General features: G+C 36.1%; 4 protein-coding genes across 4 annotated transcripts in view; 1 reads left to right on the top strand and 3 right to left on the bottom strand.

Moving 5' to 3' along the window:
- Nucleotides 1-26924, top strand: part of LOC145725098 (neural cell adhesion molecule 2-like) — a 416642-nt gene that overhangs the window by 128937 nt on the left and 260781 nt on the right. The window lies entirely within an intron of this gene.
- LOC145723991 (farnesol dehydrogenase-like) lies at nucleotides 1585-5227 on the bottom strand. The gene is made up of 5 exons (XM_081972049.1): nucleotides 4978-5227; nucleotides 4687-4924; nucleotides 2068-2291; nucleotides 1871-2005; nucleotides 1585-1817 (listed from the first exon to the last, which is right to left on the bottom strand). Exons 1-5 carry the CDS (start codon nucleotides 5083-5085, stop codon nucleotides 1782-1784), a joined length of 741 nt encoding a protein of 246 aa, XP_081828175.1. The 5' UTR covers nucleotides 5086-5227; the 3' UTR covers nucleotides 1585-1781.
- On the bottom strand, nucleotides 8362-9513 carry LOC145723990 (farnesol dehydrogenase-like). The gene is made up of 5 exons (XM_081972048.1): nucleotides 9314-9513; nucleotides 9027-9264; nucleotides 8746-8969; nucleotides 8554-8691; nucleotides 8362-8489 (listed from the first exon to the last, which is right to left on the bottom strand). Exons 1-5 carry the CDS (start codon nucleotides 9419-9421, stop codon nucleotides 8451-8453), a joined length of 747 nt encoding a protein of 248 aa, XP_081828174.1. The 5' UTR covers nucleotides 9422-9513; the 3' UTR covers nucleotides 8362-8450.
- Nucleotides 24082-25225, bottom strand: LOC145724774 (farnesol dehydrogenase-like). The gene is made up of 5 exons (XM_081973199.1): nucleotides 25034-25225; nucleotides 24747-24984; nucleotides 24466-24689; nucleotides 24274-24411; nucleotides 24082-24209 (listed from the first exon to the last, which is right to left on the bottom strand). Exons 1-5 carry the CDS (start codon nucleotides 25139-25141, stop codon nucleotides 24171-24173), a joined length of 747 nt encoding a protein of 248 aa, XP_081829325.1. The 5' UTR covers nucleotides 25142-25225; the 3' UTR covers nucleotides 24082-24170.

Below are 26924 nucleotides of genomic sequence, written 5' to 3' on the forward strand. Positions count from 1 at the left end.
AGTAAGATTAAAGAAAATCCGCCAACCCACAAATAAGAAACTTAGTAAGAGACAAAGTCAGAGCATGAATAAATGCCTAAATACTAGCCGTATTACGACGAGAGCTTAAGGCGAATCCTGTCGGAGGATTGGATTTGATAATGAAAACACTGTTGTCTTTGTTTTCTTAATAAATCTTTCAAATTAAAAAAATTGATTTGTTCGGATTCTCCAACTACATTTCTTACATTATTATGCAACATTTAACATTAACAGCAGATAGACGTAAATCCATTAAATCTACTTACAACAAAAGACCAATCCATCTTTACATCCAACACATGTAAAGGTCTAAACGGTGGTAACCTGTTTAGTGTTTGCCTAACCAATTCACCTATCGAAGCGAAATTAACAGTGTTAATTCAGTTATATTAGCAAAGGTTCCATTATTGTTTCTACGTTCTCGTAAACCCGACATTAAGTCTCCGGGCCAGTTGGATCGTTACAATAGGCATTATGTCGGACACAATTGAGTTGCAGATATTGCCGGTGGTATATGCAATAGGTTTATATTAACGATGCAATTATAAAGATTAACCACGCATTGATGCTACACCGCACAGAATGAATGAAGGGATGGATAGATTTGATGGCTTACACCTTAGAGAGTCATTAATGATGTATTGAGGATGGCAATAGTTGGAACAATGGTGTGATATTAGCTGAGTAAGAATGAAAACGTAGGAACAAAAAAAATCACAAAAGTAGTTCCTAAAGGGCATCAAAGACAATATGGTTCCTTATAATGTGACTAAAGAAATTAAAATTGTATTATCTGATTTGTAGTCAGTTTTTGATTGAACAAAGCCATATTATGAAAAACTGTGCTCTGATTTCCAAAGATTCATGAATGAAATTCATTTGTAAGAAAAATCCCCCTCGTTTATCTGGGCTGTCATTAAGTATTCAACGAATTCCGAAACGTTTAACTTGCAGATCGGGTTATTGTCGGCACTGTGTCATCAAAATGCAAAACAAAATGCTTTTGAGTCGATTCCGCGACCCCTCACTGCAAAACATCACCAATTTGTTTGGCCCGAGCAGAAACAATAATTCATTTGCATTTCATCGAAGATACGGTCGGTTTTGTTATGCTAAGTGTGTGTTCAGCGATTTTATGAGCGACCTTATTGTCTTGGAAAGTTGTGTTTTGTCCCTAAACGGTTTCATTCAATTGTGGTTAAGTGAGGCAGCGAATGGTTGAAAGAGAAACAAGAGATGCAAACAGCTTGGCTGTGGATATAACAATTTCTATAAGAAAATTGTTAAAAAAGTGCAATTTTTCACTATTTTCAAGAAACAGTGTCAGAAACAGACAAGCAAACATTTTTGCTAGAAACTAAATGTTTCTAGCTACTGTTCTTTGTTGAAGATTATTCACGTGATTGTTAGATTCTTTGTTTTAGTTTGTTACAATTTATATGATAGCTATTCAGAATTCACTGCCTCATATGATTAAAATGAAAAATAAAACTTTTGATTGAAGGTCATTTTTAGGAACGTTAAACCGTTCTCAGAGTTTGTGAGTTAGAGTAAATTTCATAGTTGATGTGAACAAATTATTCGTTGTTTATTTAAGCATTTTATTGTCCATGCAAAGACGTAGTCCATCTTCACACAGTGGAGTTGTAGTGTAAGTGTAAGCAAAAAACACAAAGCTAATCTCCACAAAATCTTGTGGATTGGGTGTCTTGATAATGTGGAGGTCGACTTTGTGTTTTTTCGTATATTTTTGCATTTTCTTAACTTCCAACTGCCCTCAAAGTCAACTCGGTAACCTATAATTAAACTCACATAAAATCTAGCAATAAAAAAAAAAATAATAACTTACATTCACGTTTGGTGGGGTTGATAAAACATAAATCAGGGCTTCAGCAATATCATCGCCAATCAAACCGGGAATAGGTATATCGCCTATTCCAGCTACATCTTGAAATTCAGTTCTTACATATCCAGGACTAAGACTCTATAAACATTTTAGAATTAGTGGGATTTCAATTTTTTGTATTGAACTGTGTTAAATCTTACAGTAATTTTAATTGGTAACTTTTCTCTGTTAATTTCTAGTCTTAAAGTCTCCGCCAATGCGGTAACAGCAAACTTGGATGCGGTATACATGTCAATGCCAGGAAAATCCATTACGGTGTGTCCCAAAACGCTGTTTATGTGCACAATGTGTCCTTCCACTTTTGTTTCTTTCATATTCCGTATAACTTCCCTGGTTGCTATAGACAGTCCAAGTACATTTGTATCTGTAAGTTTAAATGTGTGTTACTAGTATTCAAAAGTTTGAGACATTTTTATTTACTGTAGTATTAATAATATGTTTTACAAAAGTTCAGCTCTTTTCTTGGTCTTTCGTTGTCTTCTACAAGATGACAGCAAATAAAATTCCTAAGACAAGAGAATGCAACTACACAGAGAATGTATGGATAAAAGATGTTCAATGAAAGACAAGGAAGAAATGGCAAACCAAATCTTTTGTCTTCTGAAACATTCTTTAACTCTCACAACACAGGGTGGTCTAGTTTTAACAGTGTCAATAATTCGCTAATCGATAGTCCATAAAAAATAATCCATAAAGTTTTTTTTCAAACTGACCTTTGGAGAGCTGTATCTTCTTTAGAAAGCAATTTTTATAAAAATGGCGTAATGCATATCAACTTAATTTTTGTTGGGCCATCAAATGGTGACTTATTGACATTTAAATCTGGAGCATCCTAGATATCTTTATTTCTAATGGATTATTTTCTTTTTTTTGGCTGCAACTTTATCTTCTTATATGATAAAATTAAATAAATAAATGAGATAGTTTTAATAATAACACTCCAATTTGCATATTGATATTTCTTTCACTAAACTGATGATAAATATAATTTGATTTTATTAACATCATTTCAAAGTTATGAAAGGTTATATCAGGCATTAAAAAAATCTTGATAGGTGGCGGTATAGATATTGCGCAAATAATAATTATCAAATAAATATGATTATGTACCTACTTTAGATGCTTTTTAAATAACAGCAATAAGGTAAATTGATTTGACATACTGATACAATTGACAAATAAGTTTATCTGTAGAAGTGAATACGTAATTTAAAGTTATTTATGGTACTAGTGTGTTATGTTAAAAATCACGAAGTCACGAGAAATGAGTTATACCACGAGGCCGTTAGGCCGAGTGCTATAAATTCTCAAGTGACTTAGAAATTACCACATGAGTAGCAAACAATGTTTTATCCAACAAGTGGAAAATTCCGTTTTTTTATTAGATAATAATTAATAAACTTTCTGATCAAAGCTTCTTGCATCTCAGTAACCTATAAATGTCAGAATGATTTGGCAGTTTTTGTCAATTTATTAGGTTAGAGCGCCATTCTGTTGGAAATGACAGTAATATCACGTGGGTAGTGTGCGCTCTTTGCAAAAATATGGCGCCCATAAGAAAAATGAAAGTTGTTGATGGTAACTCAAAAATGAAACGTCGAATATCAAAAATGACAATGTCTCGTTATAAAAGAAGAAAAGTGACAATGGTAAAGTGTTTTTTGTTTTCGGATATCTCCGAAAGTTCTACGAATTTTTAAATTTTTGAATTTTGAAATTTGTAGTTAACACATTTTTTTACAAACACTTGATGAAGCCATTACATATTTTAATTTTTTTAGACTGGGTCGTCAAGAAATAATTTATCAATTAGTTTCCTGAAAACAGTTTAACAATAAAAAAATTGATCGGATGTTCATAAAATTGAAAAGCTCAAATGCTCAAAGAATGGAACACTTATTCCACTTTTCTATTTCTGTTTTTTTTTCGAATTTTACTTACACTTTTATATTTCCAGACAAGCATATTTCATATTTTATTTTAGTATACTTTGTAGCATTACTTCTTATCGTGTAAAAATACTTAATATTTTTAAATATGATTTTATTTAAAACTAAATTAAATTATGTGTAAAAACTTCTAGTACAACACATCTACCAGGAAAAAACTGAAAACTGAATTATGACGAAATAAGATAAGTAATAATTTTTTCTGTGAGTATATTTTATCAATACTGTTTTATTATTTTTACAAATTGGTTTTTGAGGTCAAACAGATTAATTTTTATTTATGGAAAAATTATCATATTATGCCAATTTCCATTTCTAATAAGGTGTCAAGCACACACCATTTTAGACATTAAAATAAACTACACCAATTTGTAAAGTAGGTAATGAATGATGATTACCCTAATAATAATGCATGAAATAGACTTGTAGGTTGTAAAGCAATTTGGATGCGTTGTTTAAATTATTTTTTGTTCAAACGGACGTGAAGTACTCACTTCACGTACTGTTTTGCGGCCGTGAAATGCACTTTTACGTGAAGTGAGTACTTCACGTCCGTTTGAACAAAAATAACTATTTTAATCAATTTCTAGTGTTTTCATCGATCATTAAGTAAATGAAATACGTCGAGGTAAGATAATAATTTTTTGTATGATTTTCAAATGAAACGAAATCTTATGTTCAATTTTGATCAAATCACTGTCTTAAAGCAAGATTGCACACCTTTAGGAAAGTTTTTCAAATTTTCAGTCTACATACAAATTGACACTGAAATTACTTAAATATTTTAGGTTAATAAATAAACTGATTTACCTAACATTGTTCTCCAATTCTTCGTGTCTCCATTAATCAACGAGCCAAACAGTGACAATCCAGCATTATTTACTAAAACGTGCACTGGGCCTAGTTTTGATATAATCTCCCTTATAACCGATACTATCTCTTCTTCTTTTGTTATGTCACATTTAAAAGCGTGTAGTTGGCCTTTTTCTCCAGCTAAGTTCCTGGCAGTTTCTTCCACCTTTTCTACTCTTCGAGCTAAACCTGCCACCTGATTATACATAACAATAATTATTTAGAAAAAATTAGTTTTTATTGACTTACGATAAGACCATTTTTTACAAGATGCTGGACTATAGACAATCCGATTCCTGCAGATGCACCGGTAACCACGGCTACTTTACCTTCAAAACGTTTCAGAAAGAGCACCATTATCAGTAGCGGCCAGTACAAAAACAACGGGACAACTGAACTTGTTTTTTATAGACTGATAAATATTACCAAAGTGATGATCTCCTTATCACACAATTACACAGCAAGTTTAGTTTGTTGATTGGAACCCACACAATTGGTTCTGTGCACGTTCTTCTAATGACACTAGCCACATATTAATTTAAAACCAACGTTTCTACAGTGTATACCAGACGTCATGGCAGTTCATATTTTAAGAGAATCTGTTGGTCAGACTATACAAGTAGTGGTCATTGTGTAGGGAACACTCTGTAGGATAAATGATACAGCACAAATTATTATCATTTATTTTTTGCGTACTTCCCGCGTGAGTAATATTATTAGATGCTTGTTTGCAATTAATTTAATAGGAGCCCATTATTAGAGAAATACTTGTATGGATAGGAAAATTGTGGTCAAATTATTTTTTGTTAATTTGAATTTAAAAGAAACAAATTCTTCGAGATTCTAACAAGATTTTTTAACCTGGATACTACTTTTGTCATGTAACCTTAGACACATTTCTTTGTTATACTTAAACCACAGGATAATCGTGATATTAAAATATCGCATTCATTATGGAAAATGTAAAAATGTAAATTTTTATAAAATCGTGCACTACTACACTACACTAGTGCAACAAGGTCATTTTTGCACTATGTTATATTTGCTGTGCTTTTGTCAACAAACAAGTCGATTTTATAAAAAATGTTGTATGCAACCCATCAAAAGTCATTTTTTGCACTTACGTGTTGTTAAACTTTCAGTGCGTGCAAAAAAGATGTACTTCTGGCACTTGTTGCATAAATAACTATTTTACTACCATTTTTTGGCACATTGATTATTGTAAATTTTTCGAAAACATTAAAGTTATCCTCTGCTAAATAAATCTGAAAAACCAGGTAAAGCTGAAACTGGAAAACTTAAGCTGCAAAAAGAGAAGTATTCAATTATTAATTTTGTTATTACTTGACACAAGATAAAAGTTAACTGCGACCATGAATATTCTCCAAATCGCAATGATTTAAACAACATTTAAGTCTAGTGAAAATTTAAAACTTTACTAGTGGTATTTAAAGAAGTAGTATATGAAGACTGTTAGTTTTAATACGCAATACAGGGTGTCCCACGACGAAAGACATCGATTGATATTGGAAAAAGTATAAATAGGAGAGTTTTGAAAATTTGGCAGGATACTGATGTGGGCATGCCCAATTTAACTAAAATATTTTCAAGATGGTTGCACTTCCGTTTATACCGGAAGTCGATCACAACTTTCTTATTTTAAATAGAACACCCTATATATTATTACATATTTGGATTCCTCACAAAATTCTGACCAACTTTTGTGTACAATACCCTATGCCTATCTCTAGCCGTTTATGAAATATTTGATGTTTTTCCAAAAAAGTGACAGTTGCAACGCTCAACATATTTTTGTACTATGTCAAAACCGTATTTCATTTTGCAATAAAACTTTGGGTTATTGTAAATAAAGGATCGTTTTATTAAACTGAGGGTGCGTAATGACTCATTTGTATACAGGGTCGTCAAAAAAAAATCATAAACTTGCCACTAAAAAAAATGAAAAATCTCAAGTTTTTTAAATGGAAACCCACAGTTTTTATGACGGAATCATTTTGAGCATTAAAAATTACTATACGTTTCAATTTACTTGCCTATACCTAAATCCAACCCATTTCAGTTTATTTGAGAATAAAAATTTTTTTTATTATGCTGCACGGTTGGGATTATCTAGTGTTCTAGTTGGTCATGCTTTTGACACACGGTGATATTGGAGACCTGCAGAGCATGTTAATAACACTAGTTTTGAGTGTTTTGACAACTGCAAATATACCGTAGCGGTTACGTTATTCAAACCAAGATTACTTAAATCTGTTTATTATTTACGGAGAATGTGATAAAGTTGTGAGTAGAACGTGTGAGGTATTTGCCGCTCGTTATCCAGAAAAACCAAAGCCATCACCAAAAGCTGTCAATCAAATAATTGAAAATTTTAAGAATACGGGATCTGTGAAGATAAAAGCTATTAAAACAAAACCAATCCTTAATAATACAAATGTAGAAATTGCAATTTTGGGCTATTTTGTTGCAAATCCTACTTCGTCAATAAGACAAGTTTCCGTAGAATCAGGCATATCCTAAAGCTCAATTCAAAGGATCCTGAAGAAACATAAATTTCACCCTTTTTCATTTAAATTAGTGCAACACTTAAAAGAGGTTGAATTTCCGAAGAGAGTGGTTTTTAGTGAGTTTTTGCTGACTAGTCACTATGGAGAAGAATTGTTTTTGAATAATATTATTTAGAGCGACGAGGCCAAATTCACTAAAAATGGAATGTCCAATAGACATAATTCACACTACTGGTGTGACATAAATCCACACGTAATTAGAGAGAGAAATTTTCAAGAAATATGGAGTTTTATGAATAAAAAATGTTTATACTCAAATAAAACGAAATGGGTTGGATTTAGGTATAGGCATGTAAATTGAAACGTATAGTAATTTTTAATGCTCAAAATGATTCCGTCATAAAAAATGTGGGTTTCTATTTAAAAAACTTTTCATCAGAAATTTTTAATTTTTTTTAGTGGCAGGTTTATGATTTTTTTTTGACGACCCTGTATACAAATGTCATTCAGTTTAAGCACCCTCAGTTTAATAAAACGATCCTTTATTTACAATAACCCAAAGTTTCATTGCAAAATGTAATACGGTTTTGACAGAGTACAAAAATATGTTGAGCGTTGCAACTGTCACTTTTTTGGAAAAACATCAAATATTTCCAAAACGACTAGAGATAGGCATAGGGCATTGTACACAAAAGTTGGTCAGAATATTGCGAGGAATCCAAATATGTAATAATATATAGGGTGTTTTATCTAAAATAAGAAAGTTTTGATCGACTTCCGGTATAAAAGGAAGTGCAACCATCTTGAAATTTTTTTTTAAAGATTGGGCATGCCCACATCAGTATCCTGCCAAATTTTCAAAACTCTCCTATTTATACTTTTTTCAATATCAATCGATGTCTTTCGTCGTGGGACACCCAGTATAACTATTAACCTATTCATATTAATTTCCTCTTAAACTTGTGTATTTGATATGTTCTTGTATTCCTCGAAACCAATGTGATGATCATAAAGTCCTATGGTTGACGAACCCTGTTCAAACTAATTTGTTTAAAATTGACTTTTACTTTATATTAATTTGTTTTGATTGTGAAGCAAATGCAACTGCAACTGAACAAAATTTATTTTCAAAAGCGTTCAATAAAGACGATAATCGTATTTCTTTGTGGTTTTAGTAATTACATTGACACTTTTTCAATAACTTCCAACTGCTCTTATAATCAACTCGCTAACCTAAAAGTGGAACCAAATTACACTTACTACGTAAGTAATAATAAGCAATTTTGCAAACACTTACATTCACATTTGGTGGTGTTGATAAAACATAAACCAAAGCCTCCGCAACATCATCCCCAATCAATCCTGGCTTAGGTAGTTCTTTGTCCATGCCAGCTGATTCAAAGAACTCAGTTTTTACGTATCCAGGGCTCAGGCTCTACAATCAAATTAAGCGAGCTCAGCAATTTTTGTAATTGTGTGTCAACCTTACCGTAATTTTAATTGGCAAATTTTCTCTGTTAATTTCTTGTCTTAAAATCTCCGCCAATGCGGTAACAGCAAACTTGGATGCGGTATACATATCAAAGCCAGGACAATCCACTACGGTGTGTCCCAAAATGCTGTTTATGTGCACAATGTGTCCTTCCACCTTTGTATCTTTCATATTCTGTATAACTTCTCTAGTAGCTATAGACAATCCAAGCACGTTTGTATCTGTAAAGTTTATTCACTTGATGGATGGAGAAATAATTATTAAATAAAATTCTTTACCTAAAATTGTTTTCCAATTTTTTGGGTCTCCGTTAATCAATGAACCATACACAGACATTCCAGCATTGTTAACTAAAACGTGCACTGGACCGAGTTTTGAAATTACCTCCTTTATGGTTGACTCTATTTCTTCTTCTTTGGTCAAGTCACACTTAAAGGCGTACACTTTACCTTTTTCTCCTTGTAGCTCTCTGGAAATGTCTTCTACTTTTTCGGCTCTCCGAGCCAAACCTGCCACCTAAACAAAACATTGTTTTTTTTGTTGTTGAATATTATTATCGACTCACAATAAGACCGTTTTTTACAAGTTGTTTAACTATAGACCTTCCGATTCCTGAAGATGCCCCGGTAACCACTGCAACTTTGCCTTCGAAACGTTTTAGAGCAAGCACCATTATTACCACGTAATACCAAATTAGCAGTAAGAAAACTTTAATTGATTTGCTGTAAGCCGAGTTATACAACTATATTTATCAGGTTTAAATGGTCTATTTAAACACGCGCTTTCTACTATAAGGTTTCCACGTGTATTATAATGGCTATACAGAGTGTCTCAGGATTCTTGATCAGACTTGCATGTAGGAAACACATTAATATGTTTATCGTTATCGTTATACTTAGATCCGTTTTTAGAATACGGGGTGTTAAAGCTACCTACTACTACTAAACCGTTCCCGGAAAAAATTGCGACAGCAAAAATTTTTGGTAACACCCTGTATAAATCCAAAATAGTTTGAGCGGATTTGATACTTGTGATAGTGATTGAGTTTGAATAAAAATTACTTTCTGATGATTACACAAGTTATGAACTGTAATGTTAAAATTTACATTTACTACGCATTTACTACTTGAAATAATTTAAAATCATTTTGCCTTAATTTTATACCGTGTGTCCCAAATTGGTCATACATAAGAGCTACAGAGTCTGTTAAATGGAGACACTTTTAAAGAGTTTTTTGACAAATGTTTTCTTGGTAGCCAAATTGATTTATTCATTTTAGCGCATTTCGGAAAAATTATAAAACCTGTAAGGTTGGAAAGGAGGGCGTTCATAGTAATACTTCATATCGATCGAATATAGATTTTTTTATTTATTTTCTAACAGAACGTCAACTCACCACTTTACTTGCTCAATCAAACGCTCCCCACGTCAAACTGTAACACGATCTGATTACTATAATAGAAAATGTATGTGAGCGCCCTATTTCCTAATTGAGGTCCTAAATCAATCAATTATTGAATCCCCCGATCATTGTAAATTAATCATTCCTAACATCTAGTAAAAACCACACATCTCATAGTCCAATCTGACCAATTTACATTCTTAATACGTAATTCCTTCCATCGCAAAACGTGCTGTATAATCAACTTATGACGTCTTCAACCAACTACTTCATTCCCTACATCGATAAGTCCACATGCGCTTGGGGCGAAAACTGTCCATGCGACCAGGGATTCATTCCCTTTACAATAATTACCCAACTCAAGCCTTTCGACCCAGTCAACTAAGACCTTACAGCGTCAAAGTTTGCACCTAACTATTGCAAAGCCTTACTGAGTCTCCTTACGGCGACCCAGTCTGCGGGAGCCTCGCTCTCCATCCCGACAAAGTAGTCTCCATTCAAATCAGATGTGTGAATGCACTAGCCCTCTCATTCAACTTTAATTATTCATTTGTTGCCTAAAGCATCAACTTTCTCAACTATCCTGCATCCATATAGATATCCTGAACTATTCAATCAATAAAACCAACTATCAGAAATAGAAACAGAAACACCCGTGTGTACAATAACTCACCTGATTATTAAACTCTTGAGGTATAACACAATGCACCCACAACACTTCTTTCGCAAAAGGCACTAACTTTAGGACTAAATCGGATTATGTATACCAATAACGTCTGGCCTGTTTATTTTCCCTAAGTTAGTCAATCAATCAACAAAATACGATACTTTTCTTAGTGCCTAAGCTTTGCTCCCAATAAATTGTGCAATAAGCCCTAATAGCGGTCGACACTTAAAACTCCAATGCCAACAAGGGTTTATTTTCTACGTAATATAGGACCTTTTTTAAACTTACTTTTACAAGCCTCAGAGACAATATTTTGAAGATTTAAGTCAGTTATGAAAATAAGTATTTAGCAAAATTCTATCATCATTTGTAAAATTTTTAATATTTGAAAAGCTATTAAAAAATAATTTTTTATTATATCACTTGTAAATATTGTTACGGTCTGGGCCTACTATGCTCGATACTTCTTAACGGGCGCTCGCTTCGGGATGAAACCGATGCGCCGCAATATCTGGCCGGGCGCGTATTAAAGTAGGCCACAGTTAGGAAGCGCTACCTGGAAAATTCATGAATGGTCAAGGCAACCCGCGAAGCGTTTCGGGGTCATTCTAGAACGTGGTTTGCGAATATAAAAGACGCGGTGTCAACCGTAGTAGTAGTGTATTTGGGAACGCGGTAAAGTTTAAATAGCGAAGTAATTGTGGAATTGTAGTAGTGTTTTTTTTAGTAGCTGTGTTAATTATTGTACGGAGTGTTTTGAAGTGTAAATAAATTTATTAATTGTTGAGTTAAATTGACTTTGTGTGAACCCACGGGAAAATCGTAACAATTGGTGTCAGAAGTGCGATCAGACTTTAGTGCGACGTGAATTGGAACTAAACTTCGGGTTAAAGACAGTGTTCAGAACCGGACTAGAGATTTTCGAAACAGTGGTGTGTTAAATTTATTTTATGCCAATAACAAGACGTCAAAGTGCAAACATGGAGGCCCAACTTGCAGCTATGATGGAAATGCTTAAACAAAATCGACAACAAGACAAGGAAGAACAAGAAAGAATTCGACAACAAGACAAGGAAGAACAAGAAAGGATTCGACAACAAGAGAAGGAAGAACAAGAAAGGATTCGACAACAAGAGAAGGAAGAACAAGAAAGGATTCGACAACAGGAGAAGGAAGAACAAGAAAGGATTCGACAACAAGAGAAGGAAGAACAAGAAAGGATTCGACAACAAGAGAAGGAAGAACAAGAAAGGATTCGACAACAGGAGAAGGAAGAACAAGAAAGGATTCGACAACAAGAGAAGGAAGAAAAAGAAAGAATGAGACAACAAGATATGGAAATGCGTCAAGAAGATAGAGAGCGGCAAGAAAAACGTAACGAAGAAGTATTGAACGTTCTAGCGGGGACCAAAACAGAAATCCAAGAGTATGTAACCCATAGTCTTAAAAAGATGGAGAGTGATGTTGAGGAAAAATTAAAGGATGTTCGGGAAGACATTAATGATGTTCGGGACGACATTAATAAAATTCAGAACGATGTTGAGATAAAGCTACGCGACTTAGAGCAGAAAATTGACAGCAGAGGACCCAACTCTACAGTGATCACCGGAAACGGGCTCAACAAGATCAAACCTCCCACATACGACGGTCAAACTTCATGGGCAACGTACCAACTCCAATTTGAGGCCGCTGCAAATGCAAATAGATGGAGTAACGAGGAAAAGGCTGTAGCACTGGTGGTGGCATTACGAGGACCTGCATTGGAGCTGTTACAGACTCTGCCTATCGCCCAACAAAGCAACTATGACGCATTAGTAGCTGCATTAGAACGACGTTATGGGGATCAGCATAGGAAAGGAGTGTACCAAACACAATTAAAGGCAAGACTGCAGAAAACTGGTGAAAATTTACAAGAGTTTGAGGCCGAAATTCGTCGCCTTGTGCATCTGGCTTACCCAGCCGTCCCGGATGAAATCGAAGAAGAACTTGTGGCACAGTATTTTGTAGATGGGATTCGAGATCTGAAAGTAAAGAAAATGCTGAAGATGTTCAAAGGAAGCAACAGCAGCGAATTACTGGTTCGAGCGCTGGAAGTTGAAGCTGCGTGCAATGACTTAAAGCCAAGGATCAGGGCTGTGACTATTCAAGAGGAGAGAGAACCGCCAGCCGATCATGCTGCTACACCAATGAATGAAATTAAATCAATGTTCGGCCAAATAGTGCAACAAATGGCAGCATTAGCAAATTGCCAGTCCACACAGGTAGAACGGTCACGCCCGATCACTAGAGTGGAGTGTTATCGATGCGGACGTACGGGACACATCAAACGAGATTGTCGAGTAAGGATACCGTCCCGCTCTCCAACGAGGGACGTACAACCATCCAGAAGGGACCAGGAAAACTCCCACTAGTCAACATTACGGAGCGAATGTTGACTAGCGAAGACAAAGCCCCCAGAATTATCTCCATCAGAAGCCTGGGTAGATCAATGGGAAGCCTGAACGTAGATGGAAAGGTGGATGCGATGAACGTTACTTTTACTTTGGATACCGGTGCGGCAGTATCTTTGATCCGGTCAAACCTTGTGGATAAAAGTCAAGTTAAGCCTTTACGAAGAAGTATTCTCCTGCGCACTGTGACTGGAGAATCGGCTAAAGTTTTAGGAGAAATAACAGTCAAGATTTGCCTTGGAAGGATTACGTTTTACCACACTGTGTTAGTAGCGGATATTGAAGATGAATTTATTCTGGGAATGGACCTGATTCGTCAACATGGATTTTCTTTTGATCCCGAGCAAAATATCCTAAGGTTTGGAAGTGAAGAGTTCATCCTGTCAACCAGTCACCGCTGTGAGTCACCCATTTATGTTTTGGCATCTCAGACAGTAAAAATAAGCGGCAATTCCGAGCAAATAATTATTGGACAATTGGAGCAGAATTCTGGGAGCTGTGTTGGACTTGTACGAAACCCGGACCGACCAGGAAGATGCCTCATTGGGAAATCACTTGTAAATGGAGGAAGTGAAGTCCCAATAAGAGTTGCAAACATTTTTTCAGACGACGTAAAAATCAACAAAGGCGAAATTATTGCGGTATTCGAGCCTGTAGTCAAAATAACCAATTGCGATGGGTTACCAGAACAGGAGGAGCAGTTGGGGGAAAACAAGCTCTTAAATGAACTTGAAAAGACCTGGAAACATCTGTCAACACCACAACTGAAGGAGGCTCGGAAACTGATTTTGGACCATGGTAGCATATTTGGAACACCGAATAATATGGGAAAAACTACCATTGTAAAACACCGAATTAACACCGGCAATGCACAACCGATTCGACAACCACCTAGGAGACTACCAATAGCCAAACAACAGGAAGTGCAGGTATTAGTGGACAGGATGCTTGACGACGGAGTTATAGAAGAATCCTGCAGCCCTTGGTCATCACCTGTTGTTCTGGGCACTAAGAATGATGGATCAAGCAGATTTTGTGTAGATTACCGAAAACTGAATGACGTGACCAAAAAGGACAGCTATCCACTTCCCCGTATTGACGACACACTGACGACTTTGGCAGGATCCTGTTGGTTTTCTACTTTAGATTTGAAGAGTGGGTACTGGCAAGTTGGCATTGAGGAGCAAGATAAGGAGAAGACTGCTTTTTCTGCTGGAAATGGGCTGTACCAATTCAATGTGATGCCCTTCGGACTTTGTAATGCGCCTGCTACGTTTGAAAGACTAATGGAAATTGTGCTTCGTGGCCTTAACTGGAAGACTTGCTTGGTTTATCTGGACGATATCATGGTGATGGGAAAAACTTTTGAAGAACATCTGGACAACTTGCAAGAAGTATTTGCTAGAATAGGTGGTGCCCATCTTCGATTGAACGCCAAAAAGTGTTGGTTCTTCCAAAAGCAAGTCGAATTCCTTGGGCATGTGGTGACGGTCGACGGAATCCAGACGGACGACAAGAAGATCCAAGCAATTAGAGAATGGCCAGTACCAAAGGATAAACACGAACTCAGAAGTTTTCTAGGACTTGCCACCTACTACAGACGGTTTGTGGAAGGATTTGCCAACATCGCAGCTCCGCTACATCAACTTACTGAGGACAAAACACCCTACTGTTGGAATACCCAATGTGATCAGGCGTTCAGAAGGTTAAAGGCATCACTTTGCTCCAGTCCCATCCTCAGTTATCCACAACCAAAAGGAAAGTTCATTTTAGACACAGATGCCAGTAATTCTGGTATTGGAGCTGTATTGTCTCAAATCCAAAACGGAGAAGAACATGTTATAGAATACTTCAGTAGGAAACTTACCAAAGCAGAACGGAACTACTGTGTAACGAGAAAAGAGCTACTGGCAATAGTAAAATCAGTCGATCACTTTCACAAGTACTTGTACGGACAGGAATTTTTGATAAGGACTGACCATGCGGCACTCAAGTGGCTCCTCGGAATGAAACAACCGGAAGGACAAGTAGCAAGATGGCTTGAAAAACTCCAGCAGTATAATTTCAACATCAAGCATCGACCCGGAAAGCTGCATAATAACGCAGATGCTCTATCAAGAAGACCTTGCGCCGAAGATTGCAAACATTGCCAGAAAACGGAACAACGTGAAGGAGTTGTGTCCATCAGAATGGTTCAGCTGAAGACCGATGATGAATGGAGTCCCGATGAGATTAGGAAGGATCAACTAGAAGACAGTGACATAGGCCCATTGTTGTTGAGAAAGGAACAAAGCGAGCCAAGACCAACATGGCAAGAAATCTCTAGCAAAGGCCTGACGTTCAAGGCACTTTGGGCTCAGTGGGACTCGCTTGTGGTTGAAGGCGGCTTGCTAAAAAGAGCTTGGGAGAGTGCCGATGGAAAAGAGATAAGGAAGCAGCTGGTAGTTCCCAGAGGAAGGGTCGACCACGTACTGGAGGAAATGCACAATGGAAAGACTGGTGCTCATTTGGGAGTAAATAAGACTTTGGACAAAATCCGGCAACGCTTTTACTGGGTGAACTACTGCCAAGACGTGAAATCATGGTGTCGACAATGTTCCATTTGTGCAGCTAGCCACGGACCACAGACGAGATCCCGGGGACCTATGAAGCAGTACAACGTAGGATTGCCGTTCGAACGTTTAGCCATAGACGTCGCTGGGCCTTTTCCTGAGACCAACAGAGGCAACAAGTACATTCTTGTTGCCATGGATTACTTTAGCAAATGGCCTGAGGTGTTTGCGATTCCAAATCAAGAAGCCAGCACAGTCGCTGATATTCTCGTCGAAAATGTCTTCAGTAGATTTGGTGTGCCGTTGGAGTTACACTCTGATCAGGGACGAAACTTTGAGTCCAAGCTCTTTCAGAGGCTCTGTGACCTGCTAGGCATTAGGAAGACCCGAACAACGCCGCTTCATCCTCAGTCGGATGGCATGGTCGAGAGATTTAATAAGACCATAGAGCAACATCTCTCAAAGGTTGTTGATCAGCATCAGAAAGATTGGGACCAGCATATTCCGCTCTTTTTGATGGCTTATAGAGCAGCAGTCCACAACTCAACGGGACAGTCACCATCTAAAGTTCTGTTTGGTCGAGAACTGCGACTTCCATGTGATGTGGTGTTCGGATCTCCAACAGGCCAAAGCACGAACATTGAGAACTACGTTGACGAGTTGCAAGACAGATTACTGAACATCCATGATCTGGTCAGGGAAAGTTTGAATCTAGCTAGCGACAAGATGAAAGCTCGTTATGATCTGAGGGCCAATTCGGGAGGGTTCCAGAAGGATGATAAAGTTTGGTTGTTTAACCCTCAGAGGAAGAAAGGCAAATCACCGAAATTAACACCTGTTTGGGAGGGACCTTACAATGTGGTAAAAAGGTTAAACGACGTCGTGTACAGAGTCCAACGCAGCCCCAAAGGCAAGATGAAAATTGTCCATCTGGACAGACTCAAGAAATACCAGGGATTAGATGAAGCGGATCGGGACGATCAGCTTTAAGAGGGGGGCAGTGTTACGGTCTGGGCCTACTATGCTCGATACTTCTTAACGGGCGCTCGCTTCGGGATGAAACCGATGCGCCGCAATATCTGGCCGGGCGCGTATTAAAGTAGGCCACAGTTAGGAAGCGCTACCTGGAAAATTCATGAATGGTCAAGGCAACCCGCGAAGCGTTTCGCGGTCATTCTAGAACGTGGTTTGCGAATATAAAAGACGCGGTGTCAACCGTAGTAGTAGTGTATTTGGGAACGCGGTAAAGTTTAAATAGCGAAGTAATTGTGGAATTGTAGTAGTGTTTTTTTTAGTAGCTGTGTTAATTATTGTACGGAGTGTTTTGAAGTGTAAATAAATTTATTAATTGTTGAGTTAAATTGACTTTGTGTGAACCCACGGGAAAATCGTAACAATATCATTATTCCAACGTGCAAAAAATGCTTTTTATTTTTTTGTGTCAGTAGGTCATGGAAAACTTTTTAGCGATTATTTAAAGCAAAAGACAATCATTGTGTCATAGGGCTCATGTGATCTGACAGTTGGCCACATGTCCAATTTTACTATTTGTCCTTTTATTACTAACTGTCAAAGAATGACCAGATTTGAGTCAAAAGTTAACGGGAAAGCGGAGCAAATGTGACACAATTTAACAGTTAGTCACAGAAAAATAATCATAATTAATTGATTACTGTTATTTATAGAACGGTCTTGTGACACAATCGCTCTGTTCGATTAATGTTAAAAAACAAAGGAACCTAATAACACAGTAATTGTGTTTTATTTTCCATAATGGCGGAGGAGAAAATATTATTTTTCTACTCCTACAGGGATATTGATTAATTCCTTAACAGTTTAGAGAACGGATAAGTAGGCAATTGCCAACGGTTGAACGGATACAGAATTCTAGACTTTCCGCAACTGTGCGATATGAAATAGACCAATTACAGCTAATCTTGAATGTAAACAAAATAATTTCAGTAAGTGTTCAATTACAGAATAAAAACATTTACTTTATTATGATGATAAAGCTAATGATACAAACTTACAATTTACAATGAATCAAATCCATTTAACACAAAAAACGAAGTTAATCAGCTGTCACCCGGCGACAATCCAGGACACCGGTCAAACTTTGGCTGCGTCAAAAGTGATAATGTAAACACGGAAACGTTTCAAACATTGAGTGTTTATTTGTGTGAAATTTGGTAAGTAATTCCAATTAGTCGTAGGAAAAAAGAGCCTCTCTAAAACTCAGGCGAATTGTCCATATCGCCCCCGTCCGATTGAGCACTCCGCCTTCGGCGTCTTGCTCAAATTTTCGTCCTCGTGTGATAGGGACATCTTTTTCACCCTTGTTATACAATATACTATTAACAGGTCACAAAACTGCAATTTTGCCACGGTTTAGAGTGGAGAAAATAGCATTTTACGGCTTAAAAGGAGACTTTACACATGCATAGATTTACTTGCGCCAATAAAAACTGGTGGAAGGTGGAAGGTGTTTGATTTCTGTCAAGATATTAGGTCAGGTTAGGACATATTGACATTCAACCGGGTGGAAAGTACTCACTTTCCACCCGGGTGGAAAGTAAAAGCAGGTAATTTTCATCTTTCCACCTGGTTTACACGTAAGAAATAATGTTATTACGTACATAGTTGAAAATAAATTCAATTTTGCCCGGGTAAACATCGACTTGCATGCAAGTTAAATGCACGCAAAGATTTAACTTGCATGCAAGTTGATGTTTACTTGCTCTCGGAGAACTTAGGCCACTCGCTACGCTCGTGGACTTAATTGTACTATTCGTGAATAAAAAATGGTTTAAATCACTTGCTGTATAAATAACTCATATTAATTTCCTCTTAAACTTGCGTATTTGATATGTTTTTGTATTCCTCGAAACCAATGAGATGATGATAAAGTATATCCTATGGTTGACAAACCCTGTTCAAACTAATTTGTTTAAAATGGCCTTTTACTTTACATTCATTTGTTTTGATTGTGAAGCAAATGCAACTGCAACTGAACAAAATTTATTTTCAAAAGCGTTCAATAAAGACGACAATTCCACTCATGTACAAAAAATGCCATATTCAGGGTAATTCAAATTCGACCCTCACCATTGGGATCTCAGAATCCATAAGAGATACGAGAAAGTTTAAATTGGGGCAAAGTTGCGCAATTTAAAGCTCAACCAAATGCTATTTTAAAAATTTTGATTTTCCGAGTACTTCCGAAGATATCCGAAAAAAACTGAAAATTTGATTTTTTGTTTTTATTTATTTCTAACCTTATTTGAAGAGATATCCCAAAACTAAAAGCATCTTTTCATTGCCACTTTTTCCTAGCTATTCGATGATGAATTCAAATTTGCCACACGACGTTTCGTTTTCTGTCAGTCATCATCAACTTTCTTTTTTCTTATGGGCGCCATATTGGATTTTTAGCCCACCAAATAGTACGTTTTATTCTGATTTTAGTGATGTATAATAACTTATGATTTGCTTCATAAATAACAAAATAATTCAATAAAAACTATTTTTACTTTAGTTATTGGCTTTGAGTTAATGGGCCGTTTTAAAAAATGTCATTATTTGACAGTACTTGTCAAACACGATAATTCGGACGATCATTAGAGCGTCAATCATAGTTAAAAATGTATCTAGAAAAGAAATCCCCGCAGAAAATGTTATTATTATACAAGCATTGCTGAACTATTTAGGTTAATCAGAAAAAGAGATTTGTTAGCATTATCTCTAACTTAAAAGGCTTATTTATGTTTCCAAGAGAAAGATCATCATTTTAGGAACTTCATTTTTTGCCAAATTTCAATTTTTTATAATGTTAAGTGCAAGTTTATAGTTATTTATACAGTAAGTGACAAACCATTTTTTATTCATTCATATTTATTCGAGTGAATAAATCGGTTCAAGTCACGTGTACACCTTTGTGACTAAGTATGTTCAGGCCAATTGCGTGTGACAAGTACTACCAAGTAATCTTCATAAAACGTCTCATTAACTCAAAGCTAACTAAGGTAAAAATCTCTAAAAGCTCTAATGATCGTCCGAATTATCGTGTTTGACAAGTACTGTCAAATAATGACATTTTATAAAACGGCCCATTAACTCAAAGCCAATAACTAAAGTAAAAATAGTTTTTATTGAATTATTTTGTTATTTATGAAGCAAATCATAAGGTATTATACATCACTAAAATCAGAATAAAACGCACTATTTGGTGGGCTAAAAATCCAATATGGCGCCCATAAGAAAAAAGAAAGTTGATGATGGCTGCCAAAAAACGAAACGTCGTGTGGCAAATCTGAATCCATCATCGAATAGCTGAGAAAAAGTGGCAATGAAAAGGTGCTTTTAGTAGTGGAATATCTCTTCAAATAAGATAAAATCAAATCAAATTTTCAGTTTTTTTCGGATATCTTCGGAAGTACTCGGAAAATCGAAATTTTTAAAACTACATTTGGTTGAGCTTTACATTGCGCAACTTTGCCCCAATTTAAACTTTCTCGTATCTCTTATAGTTTCCGAGATCCCAATGGTGAGGGTCGAATTTGAATTACCCTGTATACGTCATCAAAACACGGTTTGCTATCGGCTAATAAGGAAGGAAGAGAGTTTGCTAGCGGATAAAAAAATCGGATAAATTTTGCTGTTGATTTCATCGTTTCCACGGATTTTCACTACACTTCTATTGTTGCAATGTCTTACCTTGAGGTTTTTGCTGGCACTGTCAATTTTGATGTTTGTTCTACTGCAGAAAATCAAAAGAACCAGAAAAATGTATTTCTGCCAGTACAAGGCAGTCGCAGTCTTATTATATTATTGATTATATTCATGGAATTGTCTTATCAAATACCATTCGAGCTCAGATTTTGAACAGAATAATTTTTCCGCTTGTCTTCTCATACTTTCTTTATGGTACAAAACTCGACCTGTTTAGCAAAATCACTCGAGCTACGCTCTCGTGATTTAGTTACAACAGGTCTCGTGCAGTTACACCAAAAAGAAAGTGTTCTAAGACAAGCACAAAAATTATCCGGCTAAATCTGAGCTCTTGTGGTATTGCCCCCGATAACCGTATTTCTTTGTGGTTTTAGGAATTACATTGACACTTTCTCAATAACTTCCAACTGCCCTTAAAGTCAACTCGCTAACCTAAAAGTGGAACCAAATTACACTTACTACGTAAGTAATAATAAGCAATTTTGCAAACACTTACATTCACATTTGGTGGTGTTGATAACAAATAAACCAAAGCCTCGGCAACATCATCACCAACCAATCCTGGCTTAGGTAGTTCTTTGTCCAAAATAGTAGTTTTCCTATTCAGTGTGCAAAGTTATGTTTTCCCACACGCGAAAGCAGTTAGACGAACGACGCGAAGCGGAGTTCGGATAAGCTTCAAGTTTTTATTGATATTAAAAACAACAACTTATAACTATTTATTGTTATTAACCACATTAATGTTAAATGTACAGTTGGTCGCGTTTTTTAAATTGATCGCAGATTGAGCAACTGAAGGTAAAATACTGGTACTTGGAACTGCTTCACTTTCTTTAGGATTGAAGGTCAGAATTTTGTTACTTAATCCTTTTTTATAACTTGTGGATTCATCAATGTATTCTTCAGCTACCGTAGTCGATTTCCAACCCCCCAAGCGTTTTATGTCAGTGATTCCTTCTCCAGAATCGGCCAGGAACGTTGCCGATGATCGACGATAACTGTGCCCTGTGTAGAGTTCTGGATTTGGCAACTTCAAAAAAATAGCTATTTCAGAAGGCATTTTTCCAAAACTGTTTACTCCAACACTTTGCGAAAAACTTTTACCCTTTATGTAAACTAGGAAAAAACGATTGTATGACTTTTTTGGACGTAGGCCGGTGTATCTTCTGTACAGTTGCAGGTAGGTTCCGTTATGAACTTCTTCTGATATTATAAAGTTTCTTGCTGTATGATTTTTGGAATCCCTAATTTTAACAATTATGAGGTTTCCTTTGTCTTCAATAACTGTAGTGGTTAAATTGGCTAGCTCTTCCCTTCGACATGCACCAGCAAGTCCGAATATAGTGGCAACTTTAATTAACAGGTAAATTTCATCTGGTGCGGAGTTCATAAAACTGAATATTTCTTTTTTTGTAAAAATTTTCGCCTTTTTAGGTTTAAAACCAACATTCTGCTTTTTCAGAAATGCAGTGAGCTTATAAAATTCACCGATATCGATGTCTCTTTTTATTTTTATTACATTTTTGAGCATTGAATACTTTGACCACATTGTGTTAGGTTTGAATTCTTTGCTTAAAGTAACAAAATACGCTAAAAGTACCTCTTCCTTTAAGGTTTTTATCCCCTTTTGTTCGCACCATTGGGTAAACAACTCGTACTGTTTCTCGTATTTTTCTCGCGATTTGAGAGGCAGCAATTGCAAACTAGCCATGTTGGCGGCTTTTAGAACATCTTCCGGAAGTTCATCTTCAGTGATCTCCATTATTAAAATAGTTTTTTTAACTTAAATAAGTAAGAATAAACACTGTTGTAGACTTTAAATTGCATATAAATGCGTTGTTTGACAATGAGCTTTGGTTTCTAAGGAAACAAGCCTCATTTTCAAAGACAGAGACAAGGTGGTTTATTTACCTAAACTGTACGGAAGAATAATGTGAAAAAAGTCGTGTTTTTTATATGAAACCCCAGAATATTATTACATTTTTGAATTCTACGCAAAATTCTAAGCAGATTTTATGTATAATAGTCTATATAAAACCACTGTTGCAAGGTATAATCAGCATTTTTAAAAGTGTGCGGAAAAAAATTTTTCCCGCATAGTGTGCGGGAAAGTGCCACTTTGCACACACTTTTACGTATGCAAAGTAGCTTTTTTGCAAACATTCGTAGAAAAAATGCTTTTTATTTTTTTGTGTCAGTAGGTCTTGGAAAACTTTTTAGCGATTATTTAAAGCAAAAGACAATTATTGTGTCATAGGGCTCATGTGATCTGACAGTTGGCCACATGTCCAATTTTACTATTTGCCCTTTTATTACTAACTGTCAAAGAATGACCAGATTTGAGTCAAAAGTTAACGGGAAAGCGGAGCAAATGTGACACAATTTAACAGTTAGTCACAGAAAAATAATCATAATTAATTGTTTACTGTTGTTTATAGAACGGTCTTGTGACACAATCGCTCTGTTCGATTAATGTAACTTTAAAAAACAAAGGAACCTAATAACACAGTAATTGTGTTTTATTTTCCATAATGGCGGAGGGGAAAATATTATTTTTCTACTCCTACAGGGATATTGATTAATTCCTTAACAGTTTAGAGAACGGATAAGTAGGCAATTGCCAACGGTTGAACGGATACAGAATCCTAGACTTTCCGCAACCCGGCGACAATCCAGGACACCGGTCAAACTTTGGCTGCGTCAAAAGTGATAATGTAAACACGGAAACGTTTCAAACATTGAGTGTTTATTTGTGTGAAATTTGGTAAGTAATTCCAATTAGTCGTAGAAAAAAAGAGCCTCTCTAAAACTCAGGCGAATTGTCCATATCGCCCTCGTCCTAGTGCGATAGGGACATCTTTTTCACCCTTGTTATACAATATACTATTAACAGGTCACAAAACTGCAATTTTGCCACGGTTTAGAGTGGAGAAAATAGCATTTTACGGCTTAAAAGGAGAGTTTACACATGCATAGATTTACTTGCGCCAATAAAAACTGGTGGAAGGTGGAAGGTGTTTGATTTCTGTCAAGATATTAGGTTAGGTTAGGACATATTGACATTCAACCGGGTGGAAAGTACTCACTTTCCACCCGGGTGGAAAGTAAAAGCAGGTAATTTTCATCTTTCCACCTGGTTTACACGTAAGAAATAATGTTATTACGTACATGGTTGAAAATAAATTCAATTTTGCCCGGGTAAACATCGACTTGCATGCAAGTTAAATGCACGCAAAGAATTAACTTGCATGCAAGTTGATGTTTACTTGCTCTCGGAGAACTTAGGCCACTCGCTACGCTCGTGGACTTAATTGTACTATTCGTGAATAAAAAATGGTTTAAATCACTTGCTGTATAAATAACTCATATTAATTTCTTCTTAAACTTGTGTATTTGATATGTTTTTGTATTCCTCGAAACCAATGAGATGATCATAAAGTATATCCTATGGTTGACGAACCCTGTTCAGACTAATTTGTTTAAAATGGACTTTTACTTTACATTCATTTGTTTTGATTGTGAAGCAAATGCAACTGCAACTGAACAAAATTTATTTTCAAAAGCGTTCAATAAAGACGATAACCGTATTTCTTTGTGGTTTTAGTAATTACATTGACACTTTCTCAATAACTTCCAACTGCCGTTAAAGTCAACTCGCTAACCTAAAATTGGAACCAAATTACACTTACTACGTAAGTAATAATAAGCAATTTTGCAAACACTTACATTCACATTTGGTGGTGTTGATAATACATAAACCAAAGCCTCGGCAACATCATCACCAATCAATCCTGGCTTAGGTAGTTCTTTGTCCATGCCAGCTGATTCAAAGAACTCAGTTTTTACGTATCCAGGGCTCAGGCTCTACAATCAAATTAAGCGAGCTCAGCAATTTTTGTAATTGTGTGTCAACCTTACCGTAATTTTAATTGGCAAATTTTCTCTGTTAATTTCTTGTCTTAAAATCTCCGCCAATGCGGTAACAGCAAACTTGGATGCGGTATACATGTCAATGCCAGGAAAATCCATTACGGTGTGTCCTAAAACGCTGTTTATGTGCACAATGTGTCCTTCCACCTTTGTATCTTTCATATTCTGTATAACTTCTCTAGTAGCTATAGACAATCCAAGCACGTTTGTATCTGTAAAGTTTATTCACTTGATGGATGGAGAAATAATTATTAAATAAAATTCTTTACCTAAAATTGTTTTCCAATTTTTTGGGTCTCCGTTAATCAATGAACCATACACAGACATTCCAGCATTGTTAACTAAAACGTGCACTGGACCGAGTTTTGAAATTACCTCCTTTATGGTTGACTCTATTTCTTCTTCTTTGGTCAAGTCACACTTAAAGGCGTACACTTTACCTTTTTCTCCTTGTAGCTCTCTGGAAATGTCTTCTACTTTTTCGGCTCTCCGAGCCAAACCTGCCACCTAAACAAAACATTGTTTTTTTTGTTGTTGAATATTATTATCGACTCACAATAAGACCGTTTTTTACAAGTTGTTTAACTATAGACCTTCCGATTCCTGAAGATGCCCCGGTAACCACTGCAACTTTGCCTTCGAAACGTTTTAGAGCAAGCACCATTATTACCACGTAATACCAAATTAGCAGTAAGAAAACTTTAATTGATTTGCTGTAAGCCGAGTTATATAGCTATATTTATCAGGTTTAAGTGGTCTATTTAAACACGCGCTTTCTACTATAAGGTTTCCACTTTCGTGTATTATAATGGCTATACAGAGTGTCTCAGGATTCTTGATCAGACTTGCATGTAGGAAACACATTAATATGTTTATCGTTATCGTTATGCTTAGATCCGTTTTTAGAATACGGGGTGTTAAAGCTACCTACTACTACTAAACCGTTCACGGAAAAAATTGCGACAGCAAAAATTTTTGGTAACACCCTGTATAAATCCAAAATAGTTTGAGCGGATTTGATACTTAGAAAAAAAGCTTTAATTGGCCGTTATTTTAGAATCGGGACTAGTGATTGAGTTTGAATAAATATTACTTTCTGATGATTACACAACTTATGAACTGTAATGTTAAAATTTATAGCATTTGAAACCACGCATTTACTACTTGAAATAATTTAAAATCATTTTGCCTTAATTTTATACCGTGTGTCCCAAATTGGTCATACATAAGAGCTACAGAGTCTGTTAAATGGAGACACTTTTAAAGAGTTTTTTGACAATTTTTTTCTTGGTTGCCAAATTGATTTATTCAGTTCAGCGTATTTCGGAAAAATTATAAAACCTGTAAGGTTGGAAAAGAGGGCGTTCATAGTAATACGTCAGAATACCAATTTTTTTTATTTATGTTCTAACAGAAGGTCAACTCACCACTTTACTTGCTCAATCAAACGCTCCCCACGTCAAACTGTTACACGATCTGATTACTATAATAGAAAATGTATGTGAGTGCCCTATTTCCTAATTGAGGTCCTAAATCAATCAATTATTGAATCCCCCGATCATTGTAAATTAATCATTCCTAACATCTAGTAAAAACCACACCTCTCATAGTCCAATCTGACCAATTTACATTCTTAATACGTAATTCCTTCCATCGCAAAACGTGCTGCATAATCAACTTATGACGTCTTCAACCAACTACTTCATTTCCTTGCTGTCCTTTCCACCGGACATCGATAAGTCCACATGCGCTTGGGGCGAAAACTGTCCATGCGGCCAGGGATTCATTCCCTTTACAATAATTACCCAACTCAAGCCTTTCGACCCAGTCAACTAAGACCTTACAGCGTCAAAGTTTGCACCTAACTATTGCAAAGCCTTACTGAGTCTCCTTACGGCGACCCAGTCTGCGAGAGCCTCGCCCTCCATCCCGACAAAGTAGTCTCCATTCAAATCAGATGTGTGAATGCACTAGCCCTCTCATTCAACTTTAATTATTCATTTGTTGCCTAAAGCATCAACTTTCTCAACTATCCTGAATCCATATAGATATCCTGAACTATTCAATCAATAAAACCAACTATCAGAAATAGAAACAGAAACACCCCTGAGTACAATAACTCACCTGATTATTAAACTCTTGAGGTATAACACAATGCACCCACATCACTTCTTTCGCAAAAGGCACTAACTTTAGGACTAAATCAGATTATGCATACCAATAACGCCTGGCCTGTTTATTTTCCTAAGGTAGTAAATCAATCAACGAAATACGATACTTTTGCTAGTGCCTAAGCTTTGCTCCCAATAAATTGTGCAATAAGCCCTAATAGCGCTCGACACTTAAAATTCCAATGCCAACACGGGTTTATTTTCTACCTAATATAGGACCTTTTTTAAACTTATTTTTACAAACATCAGGGTCAACATTTTAAAGATTGGCTTATA

The sequence above is a fragment of the Ips typographus genome, linkage group LG2, assembly GCF_016097725.1.
Source record: "Ips typographus isolate SLU linkage group LG2, UJ_Ityp_2.0, whole genome shotgun sequence".
In the NCBI taxonomy this organism is placed as follows: domain Eukaryota; kingdom Metazoa; phylum Arthropoda; class Insecta; order Coleoptera; family Curculionidae; genus Ips; species Ips typographus.

Bases quoted from the DNA above. Each gene is read 5' to 3' on its own strand.
- LOC145723991 (XM_081972049.1), bottom strand. From the start codon at position 5,085: ATGGTGCTCTTTCTGAAACGTTTTGAAGGTAAAGTAGCCGTGGTTACC. The intron at 4,925-4,977 runs GTAAGTCAATAA...ATGTATAATCAG, and splicing joins TTGTAAAAAATGGTCTTATC to GTGGCAGGTTTAGCTCGAAG. The intron at 2,006-2,067 runs GTAAGATTTAAC...AAATGTTTATAG, and splicing joins AGTTACCAATTAAAATTACT to AGTCTTAGTCCTGGATATGT.
- LOC145723990 (XM_081972048.1), bottom strand. From the start codon at position 9,421: ATGGTGCTTGCTCTAAAACGTTTCGAAGGCAAAGTTGCAGTGGTTACC. The intron at 8,692-8,745 runs GTAAGGTTGACA...ATTTGATTGTAG, and splicing joins ATTTGCCAATTAAAATTACG to AGCCTGAGCCCTGGATACGT. The intron at 8,490-8,553 runs GTAAGTGTTTGC...TTCCACTTTTAG, and splicing joins CAACACCACCAAATGTGAAT to GTTAGCGAGTTGATTATAAG.
- LOC145724774 (XM_081973199.1), bottom strand. From the start codon at position 25,141: ATGGTGCTTGCTCTAAAACGTTTCGAAGGCAAAGTTGCAGTGGTTACC. The intron at 24,985-25,033 runs GTGAGTCGATAA...TGTTTTGTTTAG, and splicing joins TTGTAAAAAACGGTCTTATT to GTGGCAGGTTTGGCTCGGAG. The intron at 24,690-24,746 runs GTAAAGAATTTT...TAAACTTTACAG, and splicing joins AAATTGGAAAACAATTTTAG to ATACAAACGTGCTTGGATTG.